At 44.0% G+C, this 14,182-nt stretch overlaps 1 protein-coding gene across 1 annotated transcript in view; it reads right to left on the minus strand.

Annotated features, from left to right (window-relative positions):
• ppfibp2b (PPFIA binding protein 2b) overlaps positions 1 to 14,182 on the minus strand; it is a 172,310-nt gene that overhangs the window by 38,462 nt on the left and 119,666 nt on the right. Inside the window, exons 5-6 of the mRNA XM_079682416.1 lie at positions 11,793 to 11,906; positions 2,220 to 2,369 (exon numbers count right to left, since the gene is read on the minus strand). Of these exons, the coding sequence (XP_079538542.1) occupies positions 2,220 to 2,369; positions 11,793 to 11,906 (264 nt within the window). The remainder of the gene's footprint in view (positions 1 to 2,219; positions 2,370 to 11,792; positions 11,907 to 14,182) is intronic.

Raw genomic sequence — 14,182 nt, forward strand, 5'->3', positions numbered from 1 at the left:
ATATTGTCTCAGACCGGGGTCCGCAGTTCATCTCACGCTTCTGGAGGGAGTTCTGCAACCTCATCGGGGCGTCGGTGAGCCTGTCATCCGGGTACCATCCGGAGTCCAATGGCCAGACCGAACGCCCTAATCGGGAATTAGAAACTGGGCTCCGCTGCCTCAGCTTCCAGAACCCTTCCTCCTGGAGCAGGCATCTCACATGGGTAGAGTACGCCCACAACACGCTCCCCACGGCCCCTACTGGGTTGACTCCCTTCCAGGCTGCCTATGGGTATCAACCTCCTACCTTCCCGGACCTCGAGAAGGAAGTCACAGTCCCGTCCGCCCATGCCCTGGTTCGGCGTTGTCACCGGATCTGGTCCGCCACCCGCAGGGCTCTTCTAAGGAGTGGGGAACGCATGAAGGTGGTGGCAGATCGGAAGCGTCGGCCAGCTCCGGAGTACAGGCCCGGCCAGAGGGTCTGGCTCTCTACCAAGGACCTTCCCCTTCATGTGGTGTCATGAAAATTGGCACCTAGGTTCGTAGGCCCATTCCCAGTGGCCAAAGTAATTAACCCTGTCTCTGTTTGCCTTCGTCTCCCCAGGTCTCTGAGGGTTCATCCCACCTTCCATGTGGGACGACTGAAGCCGGTAAAGGAAAGCCCCATGGTTCCCGCGGCCAAACCCCCTCCACCCCCCCGAATGCTCGACGGCGGCCTGGTCTATACGGTCAAGCGCCTGTTGGCGGTCCGGAACAGAGGCAAAGGGAGACAGTTCCTGGTTGACTGGGAGGGTTATGGACCAGAGGAACGCTCCTGGATCCCATCAAGATTTGTTGAGGATCAAACTCTCATGAATGACTTTTTTCGCCAGCACCCTCAGGTTCCTGGGCCGTCAGGAGTCGTCCCTAGAGGGGGGAGTACTGTCATGTCTCGCAAATTATGTTAGTTAGTTTTTGTCTTGGTCTAGTGATTTTCCCCTTTATTTTTGAATAGTAACCTTCCCTCTCGTTTCAGATACTCTGACCTCCCTTCCTTGTGTGTCTCCCACTCCTGTGATTGTCGACCCCGCCCCTGATTGTTTCCACCTGTTCTCCATTACCTGGTGTATTTATTGTCCTCGTCTCCCTTTGTCCTGTGCCAGTTCGTTTCGTTCCTTGTGACTACCACCAGCATTAGCAATCCAGGATTAACCCCAAGCAGAGCTTTGAGCCACGTCTTGTTTAAGTATTTTTGTTGTTCATGCTCCTAGTGTTTTTCCTCTTTAAGAGTGATTTTGTTTTTGTACCACTATCGTTGAGCTTTGGTTTGAATAAAACCTTTTTTTTGTTAAATTCTGTGAGTTGTGCATTTGAGTTCATACCCGTTTAATCAGTCGTAACACTCTCACACACAATGGCATTGTCTTAAGGAGCAACTAGACCACGGACACTTCGATATGCTCGCAGGAGTAGTATTGGAACGTCACTGATCTGGGAATGTGTATTTGTATAATTTGTGGGCAAAATGCTTAACATCTGCTAGACAGTGAGTGTCTGATAGCAGGAAGTGATACATTTTTAATAGGTAGGAATGCATATTGCTTTGAAAAAAATTAAGGATTAGTTCTGAAAAACACCACAGAAAGACACTGCAGAAGCTCTGTGACTCACAGGCTGCTATGAGCTACAGTACGTGCTAATGTCAGGCTCACAATGACAATGCTAACTCTTGGTTGTTTAGCATGTGTAACGTTTACCATCTGAGTTAGCATGGTTCTTATTTTGCAATGAGCACTTCAGTACAGCTGGCTAATAGAAATGTCAAGTAAAAAAAGAATTGGCCAAGCAGAGTTCAATCCTGATGATGACACTAAAGGATCGCCAAAGTCATTACATTTATTGTATCATGAATGTCTGGGATCACAACACTATTATATACAGCGAAATATAGTACATGTTCCATATATTTCATGGGAAAAAAGTTTATGGGTTGATATTTTCATTTTGGAAAATGCAGTAGGATCTTTGTCCAAAGCAACTTAAATACAAGCAGCATTTAAGCTGCTAATGGACCCACAGCTGCTCTGCAATTTTTTAACGAGTTGAGCAGAAACTGCTAATCCAAACACGCATGCACGGGGACACACAGACACACACACACACACACACACACACAAACACACACACACACACACACACACACACACACACGCACACGCACACGCACACGCACACGCACACGCACACACACACACACACACCTCGGCTTTGGTCTGCTCTGTGTCGGTGGGGTCTGGTTGCTGTGTGTTGGTGTGTGTCTCCTCTATGCTGACCAGCTTCAGTTTCAGGAAGGACACCTCGTCCATCAGATCCAGCTTCTGAGTCTCCAGAGAGGTCCTGCTCATCAGCTCCTGGGAGAAACACATAGTCACTGTCAGTTAGAGTAGAAAAGGATAGAAAGCCAAACTTGAACAGCTTTACAAACTACACCTACATGTATAGCAATGTCAAACACTCACTGATATTGGGCATAAAAGCACAGAGAAGTCAGACCCACTCAGAACAATGTTCTCCCTACACTAACATAGCAGGATAAGCAGGAGGCCCAGAACCCATAAGGCTCAACACACACACGCACGCACGCACGCACACACACACGCACGCACGCACGCACGCACGCACGCACGCAAGCACGCACACACACACACACACACACACACACACACACACAGGCTGTCTGTGCTTCTTTTGTATGGGAACGAAAAACACAAAGTATGTTGTAGAGTGAAGCCACCAAACATGATGAAATGAGTGGGTTTTTTTTCTCACACACACAAAACACACACCTCGGTGTTAACTCTCAGTGTGTCTGTGTATTTCGTTTTTCTTCTTTAAATTACTTCTAATGCAATTTCCTCCTCTCTAAACTAAAAGTGCCTTGGATTGTTATTTTGGCCTCTGACAGAGAGAAAATAAAAAACGAGTCTCTAAATAGGCTTGCCCACTAGTTTGATAAAACAGGTCTAGCTGGTGCAGACAGCTCAAAGTGATTCCATCAAACTAAAACAGATACATACAAGCGCCCTATATCCTTCATCCTGAAGAAAATACTGCCAGTTAATTCAAAGATTAATTTGCTTCCAACAGTTTGACATCACAGTAAACTGTCATAAAACCAGTGAGCACATCTTGGATTCAAGTAGATGGTCTCTCTTGCATCTGGTTATTTGATCACATGATCTGATTTGACTTTTATTTCAATAATTAAATAACTTGTTTAAATTATACTTAAGCAGGTTAGACGGTTTGGCAGTAGTGCAATTTTTTTATTTCTGTAAAACCAAATCTTCATTCTATATGGAAGCTGTCCTTACTTTAGAAGTGATGCAATTCTCTTTGACCACAGGAGGATACCATTCCATCTAAATGAAAATATCACATGCTAAAGAAATTGTGTCAACACCACAGCCCCAGACAGCTCAAAGCCTATTATCACACACACACACACACACACACACACACACACACACACACACACACACACACACACACACACACACACACACACACACACACACACACACACACACACACACACACACACACACACACACACACACACACACACACACACACACACACACACACACACACACACACACACACACACACACACACACACACACACACACACACAGTGTCACCTGGATAAGCTGCTATTTGTACAGGTAATTTATCATAACTCATCATCATTGACATTTCATTTATTTGAGTTATCAGGAGCAACACCAGAGGAACTATCACCCTCTGACAGCATGTATTTCTTTAGCCAAACTGTTTTATACGTAACACAGCTACATATCATCAGAACTCATATATGGATACACTTCTTAAAATCCTGATAACAAAATGAGCAAGCAGCATTGAAAGGGCCCTCACACACGTGTTTAGTGGCATTTCACCGGTCGACGTGTACTCTCTCAGATGATTGAAATAGCTATCACAGGAGTTGACTACATATGGTTCATATGGTTCATATGGTTGAACCCTGCTCAAAGGAGCAGGGTTCAAGTGTGACCATCAACATTTACATGTAATTGGGGACCAATTGAACAAAGTCTGTTGGAGTTACACCAACTTCCTCATAACGGCTGTCTGAGGCTGCCTCTCCACGGCAAGGTGGATCCATGAAAACTCCTGATTTGAATAACTTTTCTTTGTCTGTGTCTTTAGACAAATTCCTCAAAGTACAGCACCTGCAAAAGGGGATGAATTATCAAAGCTAGCTGGATAAATATAACAACAAATGTCACAGGGTTAGAGGGGTACTTTCTGTTGAAGCTGTTGCCTTTTCATCTTTTGTCTTGACAACATAGAGGACAAAGAGGCTATTGGGGAGTCCAAACAGAGGGCTGATTCTGTGACACACAGAGCAGAGCTCTTGTTAAATTCAACTGACACAACTCATGAGTTTGTCAAGTAAAAAAATACTCACCTCTTCATACTGGCAAGTAAGTGGGACCAGTCTACAGTAGGGTTGACAGAAGGGGAGTGGTGGACATACTAATTATATAAAGAGTATATATATATACATATATATATATAAAGAGTATATATATATATACAGTGGGGCAAAAAATTATTTAGTCAGCCAACAAATGTGCAAGTTCTCCCACTTAAAAAGATGAGAGAGGCCTGATATTTTCATCCGAGGTATTCCTCAACTATGAGAGACAAAATGAGAAAAAAAAATCCAGAAAATCACATTGACACATATGACATTCTCCCAATCCTCTTCTGGATCATCTAAATCAGGGTTCCCCAGACTACGGCCCGCGGGCCGCATACGGCCCGCCACGCCCCTTTGACCGGCCCTCCACCTCTCTGCACCTCACCATTTGAACTGGCCCAAAGAACAAAAAAACAAAACAAAACAATTATAAAATATTTTTTAAAATATTTTATTTTAGTTGTCCAACTTGTTTTGTGAAATAATAACATGACTCTCCAAACGAGGGCGGTAATCGCTGTTCATTCCGTCACCTGAGATTAGAACTCGAGGCCGTCAGTATGTAGTGGCCAGAGCGGCTCTGGTAGTGGCCATGAGCCAAACAGTGGAACTGTCAATCAGATCGCCAGCGCCTCTATCACGCTTTAAAAGCAACGTTATGTAACGTTCTGGTTGACATCTGTTACATTTGCATCTTGTTTTTTTAACACTAAAATATTTTTTTATTAACCATTTATATTTTATATAATTTAATATGTGTGTCTGTATTATTTATATGACGTATATTTATGACCGAATTTCCGCCACCTTACAAGCTGATCGAAGTCATGCGCAGAAAATATGATGCTACAGTTGAACAGCAGTGTAATGGCGTGCAGTAAAGTGAGGAAAATTGACAGAGAGTGTCAGGTTTTTAAAGAACAATGGACCAAGGATTATTTTTTTGTTCCATGGAAGGACCGTGCCATTTGTATTATATGTAAAGAAAATGTGGCCGTGTTTAAAGAATTCAACCTTCGCCGCCATCACGAAACCCGGCACAGAGAGTATGCTAGCTTGAGCGGGCTAGCGAGAGATGATAAGGTTCGGCGTCTGAAAGGCGGACTAGCTGTTCAACAGGATGCCTTCCTTCGTCAATCCCGGGTCAACCTGGCTGCTGTCCGAGCTAGCTACAAAGTAGCTAACCTACTGGCTACCCACGGCAAGCCGTTCACAGACGGAGAATTCGGGAAGGCCATGATGCTGGCTGTGGCCGAGGAGGTGTGTCCCGAGAAGACAGATGCCTTCCGTGGGGTGAGTCTCTCAGCACAAACGATGACGAGACGAATTGAGGAGATGGGGGGAAACGTGTTTGACCAACTGAGAGAGAGAGCCGCAGAATTCAAGTGTTTTGCTTTAGCCATGGATGAAAGTAATGACGTACAGGACACGGCACAACTGTTGATTTTTATTCGTGGAGTCAACACACGTTTTGAAGTGTCAGAGGAGCTGGCATCACTGAGAAGCCTAAAAGGCACAACAACTGGAGAAGACCTTTTTGTCGAAGTGTGCAAAACAATGGGCGAACTTGGTCTGCAATGGGCTAATTTTGCCAGTGTCACTACAGATGGTGCGCCTAGCATGGTCGGATCTACGAGGGGTCTAGTAGGGCGCTTGAACGGCGAGTTCGAGGAACGAGGTCTCGCCCCACCGATTCAAGTCCACTGCCTGATTCACCAGCAAGCGCTGTGCTGCAAAGTTTTGAAGTGGGCGTCTGTGATGAAGGTGGTTGTGCACTGTGTCAACTACATCCGGAAAAATGGGCTGAAACACAGGCAGTTCCAGGCCTTTCTCTCCGAGCTGGGGTCTGCTCACCAGGATGTGCTGTACTACACCAAAATCCGGTGGTTAATTCGAGGCAAAGCATTGCGCCGTGTCTACGACCTGCTGCCCGAAATCAACACCTTCCTCCAATCTAAAGGTGAAACGGTACGGGAGCTGACCGACCCGGAGTGGAAATGGGACCTCGCGTTTTTAACTGATGTGACTGAACTGTTGAACCACCTCAACCTACAGCTCCAAGGCAAAGGGAATCTCATCAGCGACATGTATTCCCACATAAAAGCATTCGAGGTCAAACTGCAGCTCCTTGTGCGACAGGTCCAAAAGCTGGACTTCACACATCTCCCTGCCACCCAAAGCTACTGCGCCGAGAAACCAGCCGCCCCTTTCCCAGTCGCGAAGTGCAAAGATGCCCTGGAGATGCTGCAGCGAGAGTTCAGTGTGCGCTTCCGCAAGCTTCATGTCAACAACAAAGACATAAGTCTGTTCCAGAACCCCTTTGCTGCTGACATTGACGACGCACTTCCCTCTCTTCAGTTTGAACTAGCCGAGCTGCAGAATTGTGATGTCCTTAAAGACGCATTCAAGCCTGACCACCTCCTTGAGTTCTATGCTGAGCTACCAGAGGGCACTTACCCAAACATTAAACAACATGCTCTGAAGATGTGTACCGTTTTTGGCAGCACCTACACCTGCGAGCAGACGTTTTCCCGCATGAAGCAAATAAAAAATCCAACGAGGAACAGAGTCTCAGATGAACATTTGCATCAAACTTTGAGACTGGCAACCACTAGGCTACACCCAGACATCGGACTTCTCACCAGCCAGAAGCAAGCACACAGTTCACACTGATATGGTAAATATACTGATTTTAAATATTACATTTTTATATGGCTGTAAACATGAACTATGATTTTTTGATGAAATATGATTAATGTTTTTAATGAATTTTAATGAATAATGCTACACTGTATTTGTAAAATCACATCACAAGGAACAACAGGCAGCATATTTATGTAATTTACTGAATGTGTCCAATGTCATCCCTTTATGCCAGGTTTCCAGGCAGCAAGAGAGGGGACTGCAACTGCTGACCTCAAAGATCACTGCCCATCCATCCTTCCTTCCACCCTGGCTACAAGTACCAATTCAGTTCACCTACTGCACATATTGCTGACTTCCCATTCTGTTACTCTCTTCTAGTTTAACCTGCCGAGGGTTTACTGCTCAGTCTCTCCTCCCAATCTCTTCTCTCAGCATCTGCCTCTCCATCATTGTCTCTCTCTCTCCCTCTCTCTCCTCTCTCTCCTCTCTCTCCTCTTTCTCCTCTTTATGCACTGCCCCTCATCTCAATCTCCTATTTCAAAGGGATGATAATTGTGCTGTAAAAGTGTTTGGGTGCTCATTGCATTTTCACCTTGAACAAAAAAAATCTCACCTGAATATACAAATAAGAGTTGGTTAGTTGATATATTGTTCACCAAGTTTCTTGTCTTGATGATTTCTCATCTCACTGTAATATAGGCCTACCATTTCTATTGTATCACTCATAAACTGTCAATCACCATGTTTTTCTAACCTTTCCTTGCTATTTTTACATGGTTGTTATTAGAAAATAAAAGGAATACCTGTGGTATTTCAAATTGAAAAACATGTGAAGTACTCACTTCTTTTGCAAATCACTTGTAATGATGAACTATTTTTGTGCTAGAAATTATGGCTATAACAGGCAGTGGCCTAGTATACAGCCCACATGATCGATCCCGGCCCCTCATCACAGTCAGGAACGATAATGTGGCCCCCAGAGAAAAAAGTTTGGGGGCCCCTGATCTAAATGCTCTCTAGCAAACTTCGGACGGGCCTGGACATGTACTGGCTTAAGCAGGGGGACACGTCTGGCACTGCAGGATTTGAGTCCCTGGCAGCGTAGTGTGTTACTGATGGTAGCCTTTGTTACTTTGGTCCCAGCTCTCTGCAGGTCATTGACTAGGTCCCCCCGTGTGGTACTGGGATTTTTGCTCACCGTTCTTGTGATAATTTTGACCCCACGGGGTGAGATCTTGCGTGGAGCCCCAGATCGAGGGAGATTATCAGTGGTCTTGTATGTCTTCCATTTTCTAATAATTGCTCCCACAGTTGATTTCTTCACACCAAGCTGCTTACCTATTGCAGATTCAGTCTTCCCAGCCTGGTGCAGGTCTACAATTTTGTTTCTGGTGTCCTTTGACAGCTCTTTGGTCTTGGCCATAGTGGAGTTTGGAGTGTGACTGTTTGAGGTGGTGGACAGGTGTCTTTTATACTGATAACGAGTTCAAACAGGCGCCATTAATACAGTTAACAAGTGGAGGACAGAGGAGGCTCTTAAAGAAGAAGTTACAGGTCTGTGAGAGCCAGAAATCTTGTTTGTTTGTAGGTGACCAAATACTTATTTTACCAAGGAATTTACCAATTAATTCATTAAAAATCCTACAATGTGATTTCCTGGATTCTTTCCCCACATCCTGTCTCTCATAGTTGAAGTGTACCAAGGATGAAAATTGCAGGCCTCTCTCATCTTTTTAAGTGGGAGAACTTGCACAATTGGTGGCTGACTAAATACTTTTTTGCCCCACTGTATATATATATATATATATATATATATATATATATATATATATATATATATATATATATATATATATATATATATATAAACTGCCTGCAGACCAAACTCAGTTCCTGGAAATCTCAAAGGAGAACTGTGTAGGATTTAGCTGTGTTTGTTCTGGGCTACTGTAGAAAAATGGTGCAACATGGTAAACTCTGTGGAAGAAGATACCAAAAGGTCAAAGTTAATTAAATCACATCAATTGATAGTTTGAGGGGATTACACTGATGACAACTGGAATAACAGCTATTATGTTCCATCTCCACAAATAGACCCCCCTGAATCCTGCTCTTTAAGGAATTTAAATCCTACAAAAAAACATGATTAATTTTGAGCACCGACAGAGTGTTATTCAGTAACGCAGTTGAGAAAAACTGGCTCATTCTTAAAGAGATATTTTTCAGACATGCTTGATTTGACCAGCAGTGTCCTGTGTCTTTGGTAAAAGGTAAACTGGCCAAATGTGACTGTTGCTCATTCCTGTTGGTCTCTTCTATCTGGGGCTGACACTGCTGTATCGTCATAAGGAGCGCATAAGGAGCAAGCATTTTACCAAGGGCTGATAACAGCTTTGGGCCTGTGTCTACATAGGGCCTTTTCTGGCAGTGCTGGCAGGACGTGAGCAGAGCCTCCGCCCAGCATTTCAAATAACGCCAATCTCTTTTTTATTGTTTCGATGACAATATTTCTAAAGCAAATCTCCGCTTTTCAAATACTGAGTAGCTTCCACCCTTTGATTGAATTATCTGTTCGTGCTAATACATATATTATGTTTCACCATGAAAATCAACAGGAAGATTCTTGCTCTCAGAACTTGTATGAATGAACTAAAGCTTAACCCACGTGCGGAGAAAAAAGTACAACTCTTACAGGCAGCAACATTCAGGGTCCACTCGGATAATCCGCTCCAACTAAGCGGCATTAGGTCTTTGTAAAGAAAGTTTCTGTCTGAAGGACATTAGCCGAAAAAAAGCTTCTCTATGGTGATGTACCCAGCACTTTTTTGAAAAGTAGAAATATCTTCAAGTCAAAGCACTTGGAAAAGCTGCACAAAAATGCCGCTCAGAAAAAAGCAGCTGGATGCAGTATTTCTCTTGAGGCGGAGACATGTGACAGCATATGCTCTCTCTTGATTGGAAACAATTGAAAAAAGATGCTGCGGCATAGAAATCAGCAATACGAAAAAACAGGCCCTGTGAACAATAACAGAATATTTCAAGCCTCATTAATTATATTATTATGCAAAGTGCTTCACACTGACAAAGTATTCAGTAGTAGCAGAGCAGTCCACAGTTCTTGATCAAAAAGGTCACCTTCGCTTTGTTCTAAATATACATTTTGTCTATACTCATAACATTACACTGTGTCTACAGCAGTGTACAGCAACCTCCTGTTTTTTGGCAAATAACCAAAATGGCTGCCTCTCCAAACTCAGAAGCTCAAGCTAAACCCTGGCTTATACATTTTTTACCTGGCAGGATAAAATATTTTATTAACACTCCTTTTACAGCTCAAATATCAAGCTTGCCAACCTCCAGCTACTACCGCCGGTCCTGCCACCCCTCCTGCTCCAGCTCCTGTTCCCCCTCCTGTCCCAGCTCCTGTCCCCCCTCCTGCTCAAGCTCCTTCCCCCCCTCCTGCTCCAGCTCCTTCCCCCCCCTCCTGCCCCCGCTCCTGCCCCCGCTCCTGCCCCAGCTCCTGCCCCTCACCTGCCCCCCTCCTGCCCCCGCTCCTGCCCCATCTCCTGCCCCTCACCTGCCCACCCTCCAGCCCCAGCTCCCGCTCCTGCCCCCTCTCCTGCCCCAGCAGTCTGGCCACCACATTAGCCTAGCTCCGGCTCCGGCTCCTTCCCTCAGCAGCTTCACCTGTATGCTGCTGGGGGCGGCCTCAGATTCTACGCCTCTGCCCTCTCTGTATTCCCGAGATCTCCTCCAAACTGAACTTCACAGCGGACACAGAGATCTTCTGCACAGCTGGCCAGTTTAATGATTCACTAAAACAGTCAGTCACTCGAATATCATGGCAATGATTCATGACTTTAAACTATTTCCCTGCTAACTCATGGCACCTTTTTTCAAAGAGCATGAAGCCAGTTTGCCCAAAAAAAAAATGCCACTGAAAAGCCCATGAATTATCGTTCACACATTTGATTACAAAGGTCCTTTACCCTTGTATTATGTTCACATTTTGCCCCTGGTGGTACTGTTCGGGTCAAATTGACAGGAGGCATGATTTACGTTTAAAATAAAATCCAAACATTAAAAATAACATATAAAGTCGCTAATAAATATTTTCTTTATCTTAATTCCTAACTGTAGCATTTATAATGAATGTTTCCAAATACTCTCTGGTAGATCCAAATCCAAAATAATAAAGACTTGGAATGGATATGCAGCCAAATCCAGCAAAATACAAATTGAACTCTTGCTCTTAATGTTTATTATTTTTTTACTTTATCTTATTTATAAAGCCGCAGACAAAATACAGGTTTGAACAGCACCTAAATCCAATGTTGTTTTTGTCACTGGCTAAGAAGTATATCTCTCCAAAATTATTTTGGACTGTGTGTGTGTGTGTGTGTGTGTGTGTGTGTGTGTGTGTGTGTGTGTGTGTGTGTGTGTGTGTGTGTGTGTGTGTGTGTGTATGTATGTGTGTGTGTGTGTGTGTGTGTGTGTGTGTGTGTGTGTGTGTGTGTGTGTGTGTGTGTGTGTGTGTGTGTGTGTGTGTGTGTGTGTGTGTGTGTGTGTGTGTGTGTGTGTGTGTGTGTGTGTGTGTGTGTGTGTGTGTGTGTGTGTGTGTGTGTGTGTGTGTGTGTGTGTGTGTGTGTGTGTGTGTGTGTGTGTGTGCGCACATTACCTGTTGCAGCATCACCTCTGTAGAGGCCAACTTTTGCCGGTGTTCCTCCAGAGAACTTTCTAGGTCTCTGATCTTCTCTCCCTGGGCCTTCACCTGGTCTGTCAGAATGCTCACCTAAAGGATCAGAATCCAATCAGAATACCTTTATTAGTCCCACAGAGGGGAAATGTACGTAGTTACAGCAGAAAAAGGTTTGTTTGTTAGGACGCAGTGAGAGACAGAGCTGAATTGAGCAGCGGCAGATTAATACACACACTGAAGGTATTGCAAACACAAACAGAGACATGGAAACATGCACCGATATTGATGAATATACCCACATTCATACAGAAACAGACAAAACAACTTGTTCTGTTGGAAAAGACCTACCAATATTTTTTGCGAACACACACAAATATGTACATGCATACACACATGCACGTGTGCACACACAAATAGACATACGCACACACACAAACACACACACACACATACACACACACACACACACACACACACACACACACACACACACACACACACACACACACACACACACAGACACACACACACACACACACCACACACACACACATACACATACACACACCATGTCTCTTTATCTTCCTTCACGCCACACAACATACATTCCTCCTGGCATACCTCAACAATTGCACATTTACTACAATCTCCTTAACGACACACTGAGCACCTGCGAATCATTACACACCCTGCAAGTCTGCTGTTGTCCAAAACTCTGCCAGATCCCTTTGAGGGAGCACATTACGTTCACCACAGCTTCTCTAAATATTAGCCCCGCAGCCAGGACCCACAGCATACTGGAAGCTAAGAATCATGATTTTAGACACTGGTTGTTTAGCACCTAAAACATCGAATTGACCGTTACCTGACCAATGTTATCTATATCTTATATGTCAAGTGTGTAGTAACACAAAGCTATTAAAAGACAAAGCAGGGCTTTGATATGACTGTATAAACTCCCAACATTGAAAATAAATATGCTTACCTCTTCAGGGCTCTGCTGCTGAGCTACACACAGTAAAACGTCCCTACTGGGATACAAGGAAGTTAGTTACTTAACAAAGAGTGTGTGTATGCTGACACAGAGTGTTTACGGAGAGGCATGTGAATGAAAAGTAAAGCAAATAACCTGAAGCAGGCAACCTGTCAACAGACAGTGAAATGTTGTGTCAGCGAAGCCCCAGTCACCTTGTATGCCAAACAATCGCAGCTGGTCCTTGATGCAGAATGTGTAACAAGTAGGTGTGTAAATGAGTGAGTAAGTGAGTGAGAGACAACTTTAACCAGTCATCCATGGGGCTCTGCACTCGTTTTCATTGTTGTATTTTGGGTTTCTATAATAACAATTGTACATGCTTTCATGGCCAAAAAACGGAATATACCTGTATATGTCTAAAACTTTATGTGTTGCTGCCTGTCTCTTCAAGCCCCCATCGCGGAAAAAGCTCAGTTTGTTCTGATGGTCAGTGCTCCTCTGGGCCCTTATGGCGCATTTCCATTGCAGGGCCTCGCTCGGCTTAGTACGGTATAGTTAGGCTTTGTTAGGCCAGGCTCACTTTATGCTGCGTTTCCATTACAGTTTAGTAGCTGGGGCAGTAACTAAAGTAACGCAGTGTAGGAGGAGCCGTGACGTCATCTTTAATGCGAAACACAGAAAACCAACATCAGCCGTTAGCTGTTAGCACTCAGAGCTCACAGCTCCTCATATCTGTTTAGAAAGTAGACTAAAGTTAAACAAGTACAAACCACAGACTGTCTGTGTCATGGCGAATACAGTCACTGGTTTATGTATGTTTGTATAGGCCAGTGGTTCCCAAACGTTTTCAGTCGGGACCCCCTTGTGTAGTTGGAAATATTTTCAGGACCCCCCAACCCGGCTCCCATCTATATTGGTAGGATTGATTGTATATTGTTGTAAAAACATTACATTTTCTCTGCTAATAATAATAAGATACAAAGATCCAACTGTAATTGTATATTTTATTATGGATTACACATGCAAAAAAGTGCTTGTAATAGATACTGTGAATTCATTTGGCCGAATTAAAATTAGCAGGCCTTCTTCCCCAGAGTAGTAGATTTTTAAATAAAAATTTATTTTAAGGAAAATATATTAATGAACTACTATTTCTACTGCAGGTTGCAAACGATCACATCACTTTACCATTCCTATTCCACACAAAGCCTATCAATGACTTGTGTGTGCTGTTTTTCCCTTGCAGATCTTCTCAAACCGGGTCTGTTGTTTTGAGACTGCCACTCTCAGTTCATCCTCAATGTTCAGCTTTGATCTGTATCTCGTTTTGATGGCAGCAAGAAAAGCCTATCTCACACAAGTAGGATGTTGCAAAAGGCAGCACTATGCCCAC

This window comes from Notothenia rossii (genome assembly GCF_949606895.1).
Source record: "Notothenia rossii genome assembly, chromosome: 5".
Taxonomy (NCBI): Eukaryota; Metazoa; Chordata; class Actinopteri; order Perciformes; family Nototheniidae; genus Notothenia; species Notothenia rossii.